The sequence below is a fragment of the Prenolepis imparis genome, unplaced genomic scaffold, assembly GCF_030444845.1.
Source record: "Prenolepis imparis isolate NDT839.2.m4 unplaced genomic scaffold, iyPreImpa1.0 SCAF_2, whole genome shotgun sequence".
Classification (NCBI taxonomy): domain Eukaryota; kingdom Metazoa; phylum Arthropoda; class Insecta; order Hymenoptera; family Formicidae; genus Prenolepis; species Prenolepis imparis.
In genome coordinates, this window is record NW_028141160.1 from 22100805 (window position 1) to 22117572 (window position 16768).

The window sequence follows — 16768 nt, forward strand, 5'->3', positions numbered from 1 at the left end:
TGTTTCTGCGAGAAGAGAATAATTTTATTTTGTAATAAGTAGAGTTTACAAGGACAATATTGATTTTTATTTAATATTTTATTTTTAGTCCTTCGGAAAATTAATGGCAAAACGACATTTTTTTAAAATTCATTGAAATAATTGTATATAAAATAAGCAATATACATTTTTAGGTTTTTCTTAAATGTGCAGAAACAATAGTTACGAATACAAGAAGAAGATTATACATATATCTTGAATCGTGAAACTTTGTAATTTTTTAAAAATTGTACAGATTACATGTCGCTAGTTATTTATCATGAGAAAACTTTTGAAAAAACTTCGAGAAAACTTGACGAAAAAACATTTTGAGAAAATCAAAAGAATGTAGATTAACCAAGCCAACGACGATGTGTTGAATTATAAATTCCTAAGATTTGAATATGTATACGCCAAAAAATTTATTATGTATACATATATGTAATTGTAACATGTATCACACTTCTATATAAACAAAATAAGCAATACGTAAAAATTATAGGATTCTCTATATTATATTCTCACAATGAAAACATCCTGCTTAGCCATTTTCTTTGTCGCAATCATTATAGTTGATATTAAATCTGCTAAATCACTAAAAACTATATATAATTATTATCATAATTTGATGTGAATTAGATAATGATATGTACATATTATTATAAAGATTATTTCAAATTTTCTTGTGAAAATATCAATATTATTATTTATAAAATTGAAAATCGAAAAAATTGCACCTTATTGACTAAAAACTATTTCCATGTAAAATGTGTATATAATTGTAAGCTTACTATGTAATAACTTTAATAGCTTTAAAGTTATTACATAGCAATATTATGTGTTAACGCTATTATGATACAGAGTATAATATTAAAACGATAAATTAATATAATAGACATTTTATATTATTATGCTGCTAAATTTGAAATGATAAAATAATTCTGTTTTTCTTTTTGAGATTCTTTAAATAGTAATTATGTGGAATATACTGTTAATATAAGGCTTTATTTTATACAAATTTAGACGAGTATTAAATATATAATATCATTTTCATACTTTTTTATGACAAATTGTTAAGTATTGCATATGATAATAAAGATTTAAAAATATAATTATAAATATAATAATTATAAATGAAAGAGTGTAAGAGTATATATATTATAAGTGACAGAATATAAAGGTAAAGAATAATCCTAAAGTAGTATTATGCAATTTTTCTAAATTAATTATAATATAATAAATTATACTAACTTGTGTTAATGTGATAGCTCTATAAGAAACTTTACAATGTACATTATTTGTGCTATAATTTCTCTAGCTTGCATTAGTTCATTAATGTATTAATAATTAGAATAATATGTATAGCTTCTTAAATTACGGAGCATTCTGTATATCTATATATATGTATATATATATTTCACATCAGACATGATATAAATACAGATATTAAACTCTTTGCTCACCGCCATAGTTTTGGTAAAGCTTTGGACTTTCTTGTATAGAGGAAGTGGTACTTGTCGGACTTGGTAAATTCGCTTCCGAGTTCGAGGCACTAGATATAGTTTCCTCTAAAGTTATTATATTCTTTCGCAATACTGGTGCAACGAAATTTTGACCCGTCGAGAGGTCCCTTTTCGATACTTGTGTCTACAATAGAATTGATCAATGATTAAATTAGATATTCTAAATAATTAATATGTACAAAAAGGTCCCATTAAAATTTTTATTTATTTTTTTTTTTTACTTTCTATCTCTGGTTTATAGTTTGTTTATCATTTTTATATGTATTAATTGTAAAGTATATATATTATGTACAATTTCAAGATTTGAATTTAAAAAAATAATTTTTTTCAAATTATAATATGTAGATTTTGCTCATTTGAAAGTGATTTTTGACGAAAAGTTCAACAGAGAATCCTCCCATAAGACTATTCATAAGTTATATGTATTATTATTATATTTTTGTTATATTAATAATATATGTATTATAATAATTTAATAATTTAATATTTAAGTATAGCTTAATAACTATATATATAATACCTTAGGTTTTGATAACGGCAATGCAGCACCGGTTACCAGACCCAAAATAGTCGCGCAGAGACCGCTGAGTTGCACCGCGGCTAAAGGAGACAGACCTCTTCGCACCAGGCCTAAAGCCAAAAGAGCAGCTTGCGCTAAAACTGGCGCAGCTCCTGCAGCACCAACTGCCCTTCCAGCCAGTTGGCCACCACCGATGCTTGGTCCATAAGCGAAGCATAAATTGTGCCTGTCCACCTATTCGTCAAGAGATAATATTTTATAAATATATATGTATATATATATATATATATATATATATATATATATATATATATATATACATATCCAAAAACATGAGAATGACGTGGTTGTTGCAAGGTATCGAGTCAAACGTACCAAGTGTTTAAGTACAAGATAGAGTAGACCAAAGGGAGTTATTAACGGACACGCCAGGCTATAGACGGTTGTCATAGTAAAGACCAAGAGTAACCACGCGTAATGCGCTCCCAGCGGAAACTCCCACAGAACTGCTTTTCTAACATGTATCCTCTCCGCACGACTGCGAGCTACGCAGAGTCTGAAGGTGTACAACGCGAGTTCTGGGAATCTGACCAATTCTAATCCACTCCCGAGCAAGGCAGCAGTTATAACATAATTTACAAAAAATGCACCCTACAAATTTTATATTCCTGTTAGATTTGTGTGACATAAATATTAGAGTAACAAAAAATTCTACTTATTTTAGTAATATTATTTATATTTATAATAATATTTTTAACTTATGAAAAGTGTGGACACACACAAATACACTCTTCTCTCTCACCTGATCTGGCAAAAATACACATTGCCACTTTGCCGTGTTATTTCGGTCCTTTAAAGTCCATTCTAGAAACGCTTCCGCGCTGGTTAATCCTAGACTAGGTAATATAAGCACCATCAGCAGCAAGAGTAACAACGTTTTTCTCATAACAGTACGATTTAAGCTGCTCCTAGTCCAATGTCTTACGAGCGATTCACTCCTCGCGACCAATGCAGGCATTAGAGCAGCTACACTGATTAAGAGCACGGTAGGCAGGAAGGATGAAATCACCGGGCTTAAATTCATAATCTCTCCAGTAATTGGTAATTTATTGACATTTGTTACTACCACCTAAAATTTAAAAAAAGACATGTATATATCGTATTTTCATTTTTGTTAAAAATTTTTGTCAATGAAATAAAGTTAAGAGAGAATTAATGGAGGATTAAAACATTATATTGTTTATTATGTTGTTTACTATACTTTTTATATCTCGCAATTTCTTTGTTATAATTATGTTTGTCTTTATATATATAATTTTATTATATATAATTTTTATAATAAAATATGCTCTTGCTGAAAGAAATAGACTTACAGCTGGTGTAGTAAGGAAAAATAATACTAATCCCAAAGCGAAATTTATTAATACAGCATTTAGATACCAGCAAGGCCTGGGAATACTCAGATTTTCCCAAAATATATCTGAGGGCATCGGAGCATAATCCACGATCCATTTTACATTCGACGAGGATCTGAGCTGTTTGCGCATAGTCTTAGTTGCACCGGGTGTTCCTATTAATTATATTTATCGTAAATTTTCTCATTCTAATTATAAAATAAACACACACACATAAATGTATATATATATATATATATATATAAAAATATATAATAATGAAATACCTAAAGTTACAAAAGCTACTCCAAGAGATTTACTAAGTGCCATATTTTTCTCTTCTTCAACTAATGCTGTTAATCGTATTTCCTCATTGGTGTAAAATTCTTGAGCATCTACTTGCTGCAAATTCAAATTCTTTCAATAGTTAAAAATAATTTGTGTCTGTGTATTCATGATTATACAATAAAGTGATCGATTTTATACATTTATAATTTTATTGATACATTTACCTTTTTCTTGCAGCAAGCTCCAAGAAATTGACCACATGGACGAGGATACATTTTCAAAGATTCTCTCTTTTTAGCATAATTCTCGCAATATAAGCGCGCCTGCTCCGCGCAATCTCTTTCTGCATCCAACTTTGAAAGATGCTGTATATCATGAGCTAATGTAATGTCTTCTACTGTTAAAGTGGGAAATGCTTCCCTGGAAGAATTATCGATTTAAATAATGTTGGTAACAAGTACATTAAAGGAAAATTTATATATAATGCAAGAGAAAGCTTTCTTTTCTATGCATATACATATATATTATATATACATACTTGAAATATTCTGTAAGATTTTCAACAGTGCATTGGTGTTTTGGTATATCTGTAATCAATAATGTTCTAGCTGCAAATTCTCCAGTAGGTCGCGTATCTCGCACCTGTATTCACATATAAAAATTCTCATATATATAATTTCATATATACACACATACATATATGTATATATGATAAAATAGAATGAATAAATTTTGAGATAATAATTGCGATACCTGTTTCAAACAACGTCTCATAATAAATCCACCAACTGGCAGATAAGATAAGAGTAATATTGTGTGTACCCAAATCCAATTGGACGTGGGATCTAGATTTGATAATGTCGTATGACTAAATGTCGCACTGTCTCCTGGTTGCATGGTCCCATGAAAATTTATGGGCAAAGCTATACACAATGATACAACAAGCATCATGATGGTCAATATGATTAAGCAGCGCTCAAACAAAATATACAATAATCCATCAGGGCCTGCGCGTTGTAATAATTCATTGTCACTGAAAATGTAAAAGAATATTATATAAATTATGTTAGAGATATATATTCTGAAACAATTGATACACGAATAAAAATATATTTTAGATTATCCTGAATATACTAACGTAATCTTAAAAGCAGTAACAATCCACGAGAGAAATCCTCTATCCAATTGAAAGAGTTGAGAATTGACAGAAGCTTCTATATATAAGGGATCGGTATCTCTATTTTCATTAACACCATAAAACAGCTCCATCCATCTGTTATCAGACTTATGTAGTAATGCAAGGCGTCCATAATTCCAAGCCTTCTTACGTAACAGGCCAAATAAAGTAACTAAAAGCTTTGATAACATAGTATTATGTTAGATATCAGTTTAATATATATTAATATCTTTTATCCATACAAGTCATTGACTATAATTGTCATTTCTATATGTATATATATATTCCAACAAATCAAGCAAGAAGTCTTACCAGAAATCCTATTACATTTAGCAATAAATTCTCGGGTATTCCTGCATATACATCTGTGATTATTGTTCTATTATATCGGGGAAACGAAATGCATGTATCTGGGTAGGGATCACTTATAGATGCGCTGTAAATGTAAATCAAACAATATACATATTACATTGTTTTAACAAAACAATAAAATATACTATAGTATGATTGGAAATATATGTTGAATTCTACAAAATTCTCATAAGGGACACGACACAATTATTTTATAATTTTATTTATATGCGCAGAAAGAGATTGTTCGAATATCATTAGTCTCGAATAAGGCACGAATACATTATTACAGTACATTTGCACATATATGTGCTCATAGATTGTACGCTTCGATAAACAAATGTGTAATACGGCTGGAACCATGTTAGAAACCCCGACATTTCGGAAAGAAAGTATATATACAGAATCTATCGTTTAAATCATATTTTTAAAATATAACATCGTTCTTGAGAAATTTCGTCGAAATGCCAAAACGAGATCGCGAGATTGAACAATGCGAAAGATAACAATCGCGATAGGAACAGCTGCATAAATTTCGGAAAATCGCGCAATTAAGTGACATGTAAAACGAAACATATAATATGTATTATCTTAATTCTGTCACTTACTTTTCGGAGTAGTAATCCATGGTCGATCGTGAGAGACGCGCCAAGTATCAGTATGCCGTTAAACAAATACGAAGGAGCATGTTAGCGAACTGTGTCAGTTTGACACATCGTATGGCTGGGTCATACTGGGTCGCTGTCAGTCGCGGGGACGCACAAGTGTGCGTTCCGCGAAAGTAACCTAACCGAACCTGATCTGATAATGAGAACGAGAAAAGAGATAATCAAAAATCCTCGGGTTCGTAAAAGGTGAAAAACGAAGAAGGGGGGAGGAGGGAAACAATATGATCAAATATTGTGAAAGTCAAAAGTCTAAATATATATGTATGCTGAATAACTTTCTCCAGAATCGAAAGCATTCTTTATCAAATAATGTATGTACACACACACACACACACACACACACACACACACACACACACACACACACACACACACACACACACACACACACACACACACACATGAAAAATCGTATACAAACGCTGGAGGAGAGACAGGAGACACAGATACGCTTTAGTTGACTCAACAGAAAGGTATTTGTTGCTTTATATCACGTAATTTTCAAAATAAAGAATGAGCAAGCACGTTTTATGCTCCTTACACATAACAGAGGATATGATAATAAAATAGAAAAAGAAGTGTTCTTTCTGTTAGTTTGCTAAAAATGAAATGTACAATACTTTTAAATATTTTTTTTATTAAATTTATTATAAATTACAATATTGTATGACAACAAACAAAAGATATGTTAGGACAAGATATAAATAAAAGATAAAGCAGATATTCTAAACAATTAAATAATTGTAAAAATAATTCTTAAAAAATTTCTCATATTTGTACAATATTATATATTATCAATACTTTTGTATCGTGATTCGTGAATTATTGTACAAAAAAAAATTATTTAATATATATGGTTGTCTTTTATATTATAATAAATAACCGTATAAATTTTATATAAATTTACAAAATCAAGAGAAAAGCTATACTTATACTTTTGCTTGTCCTCCTTATTTTCTTTGATAAAGTTTGGTTAATTGTAATTCACCTGTGGTGATAGAATCTATAACCCAGGTCTCCTTCAGACCATTTGTACCAATAATAATTTTGGCAAGTTTAATATTCTCGGTGATATGTCCACCTGCTGTTTTTATAAGTTCTTTAAGAGTTTGACACGGCACTGTAGTTTTATTCTCGACATATATTAATCCACATGTTGCAAACAATTCTGGGACATATGAAAATCCGAATAATTGCCTGTCTTTTCGATTTTCCTAAAAAATACATATATGTTAATACGCGAATACACATTACATCGCGAATTATCTTACCTGCACAGCTTTAGAGAAATGTTTCATTTCAAACTCTTCGGGATCTAACCAGCCATTGTTCTCCAAGGATTTCAGAACCCATTCTAAGTTGATCAACCAACAACCTCTTATTATCCCTCGAAGCAGATTCACTGTACGCACACCTGTACTCACAACGTGAGTCGTTCGTTTCGATACATTCATTTCCATTTCTGCTTTGCCAAGAGACTTGACGATACTCTTTACCAAGCTTCTGTCCCTATATACATAAAACATATGTAATTTCATTACAAAATCATTTGTGAAATAACACCAAAAATTTTTTCAATTTAAAGAAAAGAAGCGTTTTAAAAGAATTTCTTATTATTACCCTTTTGATAGACCAGTCGTTGCAATAACGATCTTTTTAGACTTATATTTATTCCGCTGAGTAGGTATTGTGCGATGTTTTGCAAAATCATTTAAGGAATCTCTACTTTCTATCGATTCATCTTCTTCATTTTGTTGTTGTCTACTTTCCTTTAATATATTCAATACGCTCTCGTCGGCAAATTTCTTAATGACGATTTTCTTGCTAATAACCTTCCTCGGTTTTTGTATTTTTTTATCCTTTTTCTTCTTGGTTTTAGATACATTGTAATCATTATCTGACCATGTTTGTTCACGCGAGATATTACGTTTAATAGAGCTTGTGTCATTCATGAAACCCATTAATTTTCTCTTTGAACGTTTCTTTGTCAGTTTTCTGTTTTTCTTTGTAGATGTAGATGTCGATTCCTCAACTATGCATTTATTCTCGTCTACTGGAGTAATTGAACACAACTGAGAATTATTAAGTGGCAATAATCTTCTTCTACCTTTTCTCACTAAAATACATTCTGTATTATCAGTGGTAACTATATTCTTTTCATCTGTTTCAAACCTTGTTTCATCATCCGTATCTTTTATAATTTTTAATTGTTGATCTTGAATAACAGAAGGATTATCACTAGCTGTGTCTTCCAAAACTGTCTTTGAATACCTAATAACATAAAAAAGGCTGTATTAGAAAGAAGTCTTTCTCTCTTCCTCTTTAATTAATAAATACATACTATATGAATCTCATATAGCCATATTACATGAATCATATAATGACATAAATAATATGTAATTTAAAATATATAGTTTACATAAAAATATTATCATAAAATATTTACATAAAAATGTTATCGTACATTTGTATATACTTACATAGCATCTGACTTAGTTTTAGCATCATTCTCCTTATTGTTCATAGAATTTAAACTGTTGCTACAAGATGACTTAGTTGTAGCATCGTTCTTTTTATTGTCCATAGAATTTAAACTGTTGCTACAAGATGCCTTAGTTGTAGCATTGTTCTCCTTATTGTCCATAGAATTTAAATTATTGCTACAAGATGCTACACTGTTATCCGAATTCTGTGTCTTATGTTTTAAAAGTGTTCTGAACAAGACTGAACGGCTTATTGGATATGGAGTTCCCTCAACATAACTATCTCCACTATTACTCGTACGATCACTGCTTGGAAATTTGATATTGTTAGATCTATTATCCATTCTTACTTTCTCTTTCGTTTCGGAAATTCTCGATTTATTGTTATGGGAAACCGGATTTTGTGTGGAGATATTTCTTAATCTCTGAATTAAGCTGATATTTTCTAACAAGTCTACATCGTTGACCTCTTCATTTTCTGCTGGTAATAAATGTTGATTGTCCATACTTGGATGGTTTTCCGTTGTGTCTTCATCATTCTTATCTGAGATCAATGATTGAAGATGATTATTTCTTCTTTGCCATGTATCGCCCATTGAATTTACTGATGTATTCATTTTCAATGATGAAGTTTCAGTGATGTTTGAACTTTCATACTGATCATCCAAAACTATTGACTTTTTATTATTAGGTTTTGTCATTTTGAAATTTTGATTGCTATCATTCCTGCTATTGTTCGTTTTCCGAACATTTTCCTCTTTGCTAGCTTCAGTTACTGCATCCAACGAAGTGTTTACATTTAAAGATGATCGATTTGTATTATTGCTGTCAGACAAAGATAGTGTACATCGTCCCTCGTGATTCTTAGTTTCATTATCGCGATCATGTATCTGCGGTATGTCACATGTTTTTATAACTGTTGCCACTTCTCTAATACTGGATGTTTGCATAGGTACAAATGTATTTTGATCATTTGTGCGAGACAAATTAAAATGCGCTACGTTATTTTGTATTGTAGATTTGTTTACAGGACTATTAATATTCTCTCTTCTTTGTATCTGAATAGCACATCTATCCTGCTCTGAACTTTGACGTTTGGATTCCTTTTTCTTGCTAGTTTCGATACTATTACTCGAATTTATACTTTGTACAGATGGATACTTCTCATTCATTCGAATACCGCCATGAACTTCTGTCATTTCCATAGATATTATTTTATTCATTGTATACGTGGCACGAGATGTATCTGTATCACTGTTTGCTTCGTTGTGGGGACTGTTATTGTCTTTTTCCTCTGTCATAATATCTTCGTTGAAAGTGGAGCAAACAATGGGCACTCCTATATCATCACTCTGTATAGTTGAGAATGTAGTATTATGCTTTTCAAATTGATTTTGTGAAAGTATCTTAGACCTTGTTCTTCGTAAGGCAAGTCTTCTGTTACTGCCGCTTAATATGGGACTGCCAGTTTGATCTGTCTCTCTGAGGGAGAATAATGGAAATTTTTCCTTCAAAACGATATCCTCTATAATTTTACACTTTGCTTGTCCCTCTATTTGTTTGTCTTCCTGGGCAAATAACCGTCTTTGAGTTAATCTAGATTTATCTACAGCTCTCTTGGAACTTTCTACTTGATTGCCATTTGTCGGTGTAGTGACAATATTGGAATATTCATTGTCTCTTTGTTCATTGTTCACAATATTAGTACATTTTTCATGTTCCATGATTGCCTTATTTCTTGACTGATGATTGGTCATTGCATCTAGTACAATAACTGATTTATTCTCAATATTTGCATTACGTTTATCATCTGCAAAGCGATTTTTTTCATCCTTCAATATCATCGCAGTTTTTATGGAAAGTTCGTTCTCTCTATCGAATATCTCTTTAGTCTTGTTTAAAATTGCATCTTTCAAGCGTTTGCAGTTTGTTTCAAGAGCTCTTTCTTTAATATTCATATCCTCAAGATTCACCGTGAGACGTTTTAATTGTATTCCTTCTTTGATATGAAAGGATATGTTAGAGTCCTTATTTACAACGAGCTTACTCGTATCGTTTTTAACTCGCAAATCCTCTTCATTGTCAAAATCAACTTGACGATTCTTCTTTTCATTTATATCATTTCTTTTGCTTCTCGACAGTCTTCTATTAGCTCGTGCTGTATCCGTCCCTTTCTCGGTCTCTGTCTTCCACAGGGATCCATTGCCGGAATCCGTCAAATTTTCGCAATAACTCAGATTGACTCTCAGGGAACTGCGTCGACGTTTGAAACTGTCATCATCATCAGACGTATCTGACGCAAATATCTTTCTCTTATTGGGGCTCATCATTGATCTATCATTAAAAAAATTATACAATAGTTTATTATATTTATGCTCACAACATGAACGAATTTATTATATAAAAAAATTTCTTACATACTTGTGCGTTAAAAGTTAAAAACGATACTCTCAAAAGCTCACAAATTATGCTACTCGATCGTACGAAGAAGCATCTTTACACGATGAATCCTCGTTGAGTTTTATCTCGCGAACAACGAACGCTATCATACACCATTACTTTCATACATTATTATTCAAAATATTAATGTTCAATTATCCTGTTTGTTTTCGTATTCCAGCCGTGTCAACGAAAGCACGGCTCCATGATGAAAGTTAGTACGCGCTAAGTCCGCTGCGAGCGCTGCGAACGCTTTGACGCGTCCAAACCAGTGCTGCCAAATTCAGGTCGTGGTCGCGAGCTGCGGCGGGTGGTGGGGGGAGTGGTGTGGTGGGGGCTGGGAGGTGCGCGCTCCGTTTTGTCACGTGACGCGGTCACGTGGCTGCGTCACGTGGTTTGGCAGCTGCGCAGAGGTGGGGGTGGGGGCACACCAAACCACGTGACGCGGTCACGTGACGAAACGGCGCGCGCACCCCCCAGCCCCCATCATGCCTCTCCCTCCACCACCCGCCGCGGCACGCGGCCGGGACCTGAAATTGGTAACACTGGTCCAAACATGTGCGGTCAGGTTGTGTCAGGTCAGACGTCAGACGCGACAGGCGACAGATGCGAGCAGATGCGATCGGAGATTAGCGATTGACAGGTGACAAGTAAACGTAAGCCGCGTGAAAACGTGCAACAAGCATGAACGAAACACAGGTACAGGATGCATACGTTAATGTTTTCTCGCGCTTTAACTTTATTAGGATGAGATATTGTATATAATTTAGAATCTCCAATTTTATTGCTTTTTGATCCTTATATGTTTATATAAGGAAAGAAAATTAAAGCGCCACGTTATTTAAATCGTTTACGCAAGCTGGTAATAAAACAAGAAATTGTACTATTTATTCGTTTCAATATACGGAAGATTGTTAACAATTAATGTGTTATTAAAGGAATTATATTATTTCTGCTGCTTCAGGGAAAAACTATCAAAGAGGATGAAATTAATCTGTTCAATCCTGCTATACTGGATAGAATATCGATATCGCATGTCGCTGGATTATTCATAAGACCACTAAGAAGTACGGATTATGAGAAAGGTATATTTAATAAATTAGTTCTTGCAATATATTTTTTCACATGTGTATAATACATATTTAATATACAATATAATATTCAATATTTTTTAAAGTAATTTAATTATGAAATTTGATAGGTTTTTTAGTTCTTTTGTCTCAATTGACCGACGTTGGAAATGTTACCAAGGAACAATTCTTAAGTAAGTTTATAATCAGAAACTAAATTTCAACAAGTAATAAAAATAATATGGCTATATCTTCTTATTCTCACATTATTTAGATAGATTCTACAGCATGAAGACTGCTGGCGGTTACTATGTTGTAGTTATCGAGGACACAAATTCTGGAAAAGTAATTGCATGTGCAACATTAGTTGTAGAGCAGAAGTTTATTCATAATTGTAGTTTGGTATGTAATTATTTTTTATATTCTCTAATTTTTCTTCTAAAACCAAGAATAATACATAATGGTATATGGATATATATTACTTTTTTTTTACAGCGAGGACGTCTGGAAGATGTAGTTGTTAACAACAATTATAGAGGTAAATCATTGGGAAAGCTAGTGGTGACAATAATAATGCAATTAGCACGCTATTTTCACTGTTATAAGTTATCTTTGGATTGCACGGATCGTCTAGTGCCATTCTACGAGAACATAGGTTTCAAAAGAGAAACTAACAATGCGAATTATCTTAATATGCGTTTCCACAGTGAAAACGCCACTGAACAGTCGCGTTTATAGTAACTAAATTTGTTTTATTGTGGCCACCTGATGATAATGGCAATTGACCAATCAAAAACTTGCGATGCAATATACATATGAACAAAAAATGAAAAAAATAGCATTATATCCTTGGCAAGATTCTAAATTTGGCAGCGAGATACATTTGATTGGCAATTAAAATATAATTCGATTTCTTCTGGAAAAATAATCTCATTAGTTAACAAAAAATTTAAAAAAAGTTATATACTTTTTTTATAAGAGAAATTTTATTATATTATACTAATATTGATGCAAACTAAAATATATCAAACTTTATACTGTATCTTTTATATTGTATTTCTAGTGTTAATTAAGACGTTAACACTAAAAAGTGTCTTTAAAAAAGATGGATCTTATTATATGCATATAAAATATATTGTAACATTATAGAGATTACATTAGGTTATAAAAAGTGAAAGCAACTGTTAAATAAATTAATTAAATTTTACTTAACATATGTATATTTTTTCATGCATATAATGTTAATAAATAATATTGTAGAAAACATTTTTTTGGATAAATTTCTTACATCAGATAAGTTATTAATACAGAAAATATTTTCATCGTATTTGTAATATTTAATTTGCTTAATGTACAATATATATATATATATATATATATATATATATATATATATATATCTTAATTACTCCCCCGCTGAGTTAACGTTCCGTATATATATATACCTATGCGTAAAATCATGTGCAGTCAAGTTGTGTCAGGTCAGACGGTCAGACGTCAGACGCGACAAGTGACAGATACAAGCAGATGTTATCGGAGATAAGCGATTGACAAGTGACAAGTAAACGTAAGCCGTAAGAAAACGTGAAAGCATGAAAGAAACACAGGTACAGGATACATACGTTAATGTTTTCTCGCGTTTTAACTTTACTAGGATGAGATCTTGTATATAATTTAGAATCTCCAATTTTATTGCTTTTTGATCATTAAAAGCCTTATATGTTTACAAATAATAGGTTCCAATTAAGAAATTAAAGGTGACCTCTATGTTATTTTCAAACGACTATCCAAGGTCAAACCGATAACACTATCTTATGTTCTCCACAAAGTCAAAAAACTTTTGTATGAAACATTTTTCTCTATGACCGCTCCCTGCAAAGTTACAAGGGGTGATAGATTAAAATTAGACACCCTGTATATTTTTTCACATATTAATACATATCTAATATATAACGTAATATTCAATATTTTTGAAAGTAATTTAATTATGAAATTGTTTTTTAGTTCTTTTGTCTGAATTGACCGATGTTGGAAATGTTACCAAGGAACAATTCTTAAGTAAGTTTATAATCAGAAACTAAATTTCAACAAGTAACAAAAATAATGTGGCTATATCTTCTTATTCTCACATTATTTAGATAGATTCTACAGCACGAAGGCTGCTGACAGTTACTATGTTGTAGTTATCGAAAACATAAATTCTAGAAAAGTAATTGCATGTGCATCATTAGCTATAGAACAGAAGTTAATTCATAATTGTTGTTTGGTATGTAATTATTTTTTATATTCTCCAATTTCTCTTCTAAAACCAAGAATAGTACATAATGGTATATGGATATATATTACTTTTTTTTTTTTTTACAGCGAGGACGTTTGGAAGATGTAGTTGTTAACAACAATTATAGAGGTAAATCATTGGGGAAGCTAGTGGTGACAATAATAATGCAATTAGCACGTTATTTTCACTGTTATAGATTAGCTTTAGATTGCACAGATCGTCTAGTGCCATTTTACGAGAACATAGGTTTCAAAAGAGAAACTAACAATACGAATAATCTTAACATACATTATTTCCACAGTGAAAACGCCACTGAATAGTCGCATTTATAGTAACTAAATTTGTTTTATTGTGGCCACCTGATGATAATGGCAATTGACCAATTAAATATTTGCGATGCAATATACATATGAATAAAAATTGTAAAAAATAGCATTATATCCTTGACAAGATTTTAAATTTGGCAGCGAGATACACACACACACACATTTGATTGGAAATTAAGATGTTATATTCGATTTCTTCTAGGAAAAAATCTCATTAACAAAAATTAAAAAAAAGTTATATACTTTTTTTTATAGAGAAATTTTATTATATTATACTAATAATGATGCAAACTAAAATATATCAAACTTTAGTCTGTATCTTTTATTTCTAGTGTTAATTAAGACGTTAACACTAAAAAGTGTCTTTAAAAAAGATGGATCCTATATATGCATATAAAATATACTGTAACATTATAGACATTACATTAGGTTGTAAAAAGTGAAAATAACTGTTAAATAAAATAATTAAATTTTACTTAACATATGTATATTTTTTTATGCATATAATGTTAATAAATAATATTGTAGAAAACATTTTTTTGGATAAATTTCTTTCTTACATCAGATAAGTTATAAATACAGAAAATACTTTCATCGTATTATTTGTAATATTTAATTTGCTTAATGTACAATATATATATATATACGGTGTATAATTACTTAAATCTTTTTCGCAGTTGGATTGGCTCGTAATTTCACCGCTCGTTTCGCCTCCATTTGCCTTTGCCTGGCCAATTTACGTTCCTCTCTTTTTCTCCTTGCTTCTTCAAATTTATTATTTCCACTAGGAACGCCTATTCAAAAAATATATTTTTTAATAAATGACTGGAGATTTGTATATGTGTTATTTAAGAATCAAGTCAAATATACTTGGTTGCTCGAAGGGCTGAACATCTTCGAGAGGCTGAAACTCTGAATCATCCCATCCTACTTCGGAAGAATCATTTTTTTCTTGAACACCTTGGATTGTTTCTTCTTCCTGTAATATATACAGATTATGCATTAACTAACAATCAAGATAATATATAGTCAGATCATATTATTTTTTTTTATATGCGTTTGTTCCTTTATTTTCTTCAATTATAATATGAATCGGCACTTTGAGATATTTTTATTAAACACAGGAAAAGGGTGCAAAGATATACTACTAAAAGAAGCGAAGTATTATAATCATGCGCTATCGTTCGCATTAACATATCCGTTTCAATGCAAATTAAGTCGAGTCATATGAAGATGTTAAAGCAGAACCTTGAGTCAGTGTAAAAAAATGTTAAAATGTCAAGATACAAACCGGTTCCTCCTCAAGGCTGGTCCACTGTTCATTAGCTTTAGGGGAGTGGCCGGACGATGATTTACTATTAGCTGGATTCAGTGGCACCGATGGCGTAGCGGCGGGCTGCTCCATATGCTGTTCCATATCTCCCCAATTATCAGCATCCCAGCAATCCCAATCGCAATCGGAATTTGTATTTTGAGTATTTTGCGTATCGTGCTCCTGATCGGGATCGAGGGAGGTCATGCTCGTCGCGCTGCTCGTTGTGGCAGTTGTGCTGGCGCTGCTCTGAGAGCTACTAGCTTGTTCTAAAGTAATTAAATGAAAGAAATGTAATAAAGAGATATATGTACATGGAATATATAAAGTACATTTCTATTTTTTAATGAAATTTTAGAAGAGATTATAGAGACGATATAATATGATGAACGCTAGTAAAGAGAACCGATGCGAACCTAAGGAAGCAGGTTTATTTAATAAGATCCTAGATGTATTATGGGCATTCGAGGATTTTGGTGTATCGGATTGACTGCGATAAAATTTCGCCGTGACCGCAGTAACGGCCCATCCAGCCCACGTCGCCGCGGCGTTGCTGAGGCTGGGTGTCGCAGTATTCACATCTGCCTCTACAAATATATTTTGATAACAATTTTTGGTATATTTTGGATAATTTAGAATCTCCAATTTTATTGCTTTTTGATCATTAAAAGCCTTATATGTTTACAAATAATAGGTTCCAATTAAGAAATTAAAGGTGACCTCTATGTTATTTTCAAACGACTATCCAAGGTCAAACCGATAACACTATCTTATGTTCTCCACAAAGTCAAAAAACTTTTGTATGAAACATTTTTCTCTATGACCGCTCCCTGCAAAGTTACAAGGGGTGATAGATTAAAATTAGACACCCTGTATATTTTTTCACATATTAATACATATCTAATATATAACGTAATATTC

General features: G+C 31.6%; 5 protein-coding genes across 6 annotated transcripts; 2 read left to right on the forward strand and 3 right to left on the reverse strand.

Moving 5' to 3' along the window:
• Window positions 1-1010: 1010 nt before the first annotated feature.
• Tmem63 (transmembrane protein 63) lies at window positions 1011-6266 on the reverse strand. The gene is made up of 12 exons (XM_083031897.1): window positions 5880-6266; window positions 5233-5356; window positions 4882-5099; window positions 4497-4776; window positions 4282-4385; window positions 3968-4163; window positions 3743-3857; window positions 3435-3631; window positions 2864-3190; window positions 2437-2712; window positions 2062-2295; window positions 1011-1665 (listed from the first exon to the last, which is right to left on the reverse strand). Exons 1-12 carry the CDS (start codon window positions 5897-5899, stop codon window positions 1465-1467), a joined length of 2292 nt encoding a protein of 763 aa, XP_082888023.1. The 5' UTR covers window positions 5900-6266; the 3' UTR covers window positions 1011-1464.
• Window positions 6267-6366: 100 nt separating this feature from the next.
• On the forward strand, window positions 6367-13096 carry LOC145932709 (putative glucosamine 6-phosphate N-acetyltransferase). 2 transcript variants are annotated; one of them, XM_083031898.1, is made up of 7 exons: window positions 6367-6412; window positions 11043-11075; window positions 11430-11560; window positions 11826-11946; window positions 12063-12125; window positions 12206-12333; window positions 12427-13096. In XM_083031898.1, the coding sequence occupies exons 3-7, from the start codon at window positions 11546-11548 to the stop codon at window positions 12667-12669; spliced, it is 570 nt and encodes a 189-aa protein (XP_082888024.1). In that variant the 5' UTR covers window positions 6367-6412; window positions 11043-11075; window positions 11430-11545; the 3' UTR covers window positions 12670-13096. The 2 variants fall into 2 exon arrangements, with proteins under 2 accessions (XP_082888024.1, XP_082888025.1); XM_083031899.1 differs by lacking the exons at window positions 6367-6412; window positions 11043-11075 and having other exon boundaries at window positions 11368-11560.
• Mcph1 (Microcephalin) lies at window positions 6659-11093 on the reverse strand. Its single transcript, XM_083031893.1, has 5 exons — window positions 10844-11093; window positions 8420-10756; window positions 7560-8210; window positions 7211-7448; window positions 6659-7153 (listed from the first exon to the last, which is right to left on the reverse strand). The coding sequence occupies exons 2-5, from the start codon at window positions 10750-10752 to the stop codon at window positions 6890-6892; spliced, it is 3486 nt and encodes a 1161-aa protein (XP_082888019.1). The 5' UTR covers window positions 10753-10756; window positions 10844-11093; the 3' UTR covers window positions 6659-6889.
• A 294-nt stretch (window positions 13097-13390) lies between the features above and the next one.
• LOC145932953 (putative glucosamine 6-phosphate N-acetyltransferase) lies at window positions 13391-14974 on the forward strand. Its single transcript, XM_083032176.1, has 4 exons — window positions 13391-13412; window positions 13936-13989; window positions 14070-14197; window positions 14296-14974. The coding sequence occupies exons 1-4, from the start codon at window positions 13391-13393 to the stop codon at window positions 14527-14529; spliced, it is 438 nt and encodes a 145-aa protein (XP_082888302.1). The 3' UTR covers window positions 14530-14974.
• Window positions 14975-15081: 107 nt separating this feature from the next.
• LOC145932954 (uncharacterized) lies at window positions 15082-16658 on the reverse strand. Its single transcript, XM_083032178.1, has 5 exons — window positions 16644-16658; window positions 16264-16519; window positions 15827-16116; window positions 15406-15514; window positions 15082-15329 (listed from the first exon to the last, which is right to left on the reverse strand). The coding sequence occupies exons 1-5, from the start codon at window positions 16656-16658 to the stop codon at window positions 15196-15198; spliced, it is 804 nt and encodes a 267-aa protein (XP_082888304.1). The 3' UTR covers window positions 15082-15195.
• Between the last annotated feature and the right edge of the window lie 110 nt (window positions 16659-16768).

What these genes read in the sequence shown, in the direction of transcription:
- Tmem63 (XM_083031897.1), bottom strand. Translation starts at nt 5,899, where the DNA reads ATGGATTACTACTCCGAAAA. An exon ending in TGAGACGTTGTTTGAAACAG is followed by an intron (nt 4,386 to 4,496) that starts GTATCGCAATTA and finishes ATGTGAATACAG; the next exon opens with GTGCGAGATACGCGACCTAC. An exon ending in TGCCGTTATCAAAACCTAAG is followed by an intron (nt 1,666 to 2,061) that starts GTATTATATATA and finishes ATTCTATTGTAG; the next exon opens with ACACAAGTATCGAAAAGGGA.
- Mcph1 (XM_083031893.1), bottom strand. Translation starts at nt 10,752, where the DNA reads ATGATGAGCCCCAATAAGAGAAAGATATTTGCGTCAGATACGTCTGAT. An exon ending in AAAACTAAGTCAGATGCTAT is followed by an intron (nt 8,211 to 8,419) that starts GTAAGTATATAC and finishes TTATGTTATTAG; the next exon opens with GTATTCAAAGACAGTTTTGG. An exon ending in ATTTCTCTAAAGCTGTGCAG is followed by an intron (nt 7,154 to 7,210) that starts GTAAGATAATTC and finishes TGTATTTTTTAG; the next exon opens with GAAAATCGAAAAGACAGGCA.
- LOC145932709 (XM_083031898.1), top strand. An exon ending in AAGTACGGATTATGAGAAAG is followed by an intron (nt 11,947 to 12,062) that starts GTATATTTAATA and finishes GAAATTTGATAG; the next exon opens with GTTTTTTAGTTCTTTTGTCT. An exon ending in TACCAAGGAACAATTCTTAA is followed by an intron (nt 12,126 to 12,205) that starts GTAAGTTTATAA and finishes CACATTATTTAG; the next exon opens with ATAGATTCTACAGCATGAAG.
- LOC145932953 (XM_083032176.1), top strand. Translation starts at nt 13,391, where the DNA reads ATGTGCAGTCAAGTTGTGTCAG. An exon ending in GTGCAGTCAAGTTGTGTCAG is followed by an intron (nt 13,413 to 13,935) that starts GTCAGACGGTCA and finishes ATTGTTTTTTAG; the next exon opens with TTCTTTTGTCTGAATTGACC. An exon ending in TAATTCATAATTGTTGTTTG is followed by an intron (nt 14,198 to 14,295) that starts GTATGTAATTAT and finishes TTTTTTTTACAG; the next exon opens with CGAGGACGTTTGGAAGATGT.
- LOC145932954 (XM_083032178.1), bottom strand. An exon ending in AAATAAACCTGCTTCCTTAG is followed by an intron (nt 16,117 to 16,263) that starts GTTCGCATCGGT and finishes TAATTACTTTAG; the next exon opens with AACAAGCTAGTAGCTCTCAG. An exon ending in TCAGCCCTTCGAGCAACCAA is followed by an intron (nt 15,330 to 15,405) that starts GTATATTTGACT and finishes TTTTTTGAATAG; the next exon opens with GCGTTCCTAGTGGAAATAAT.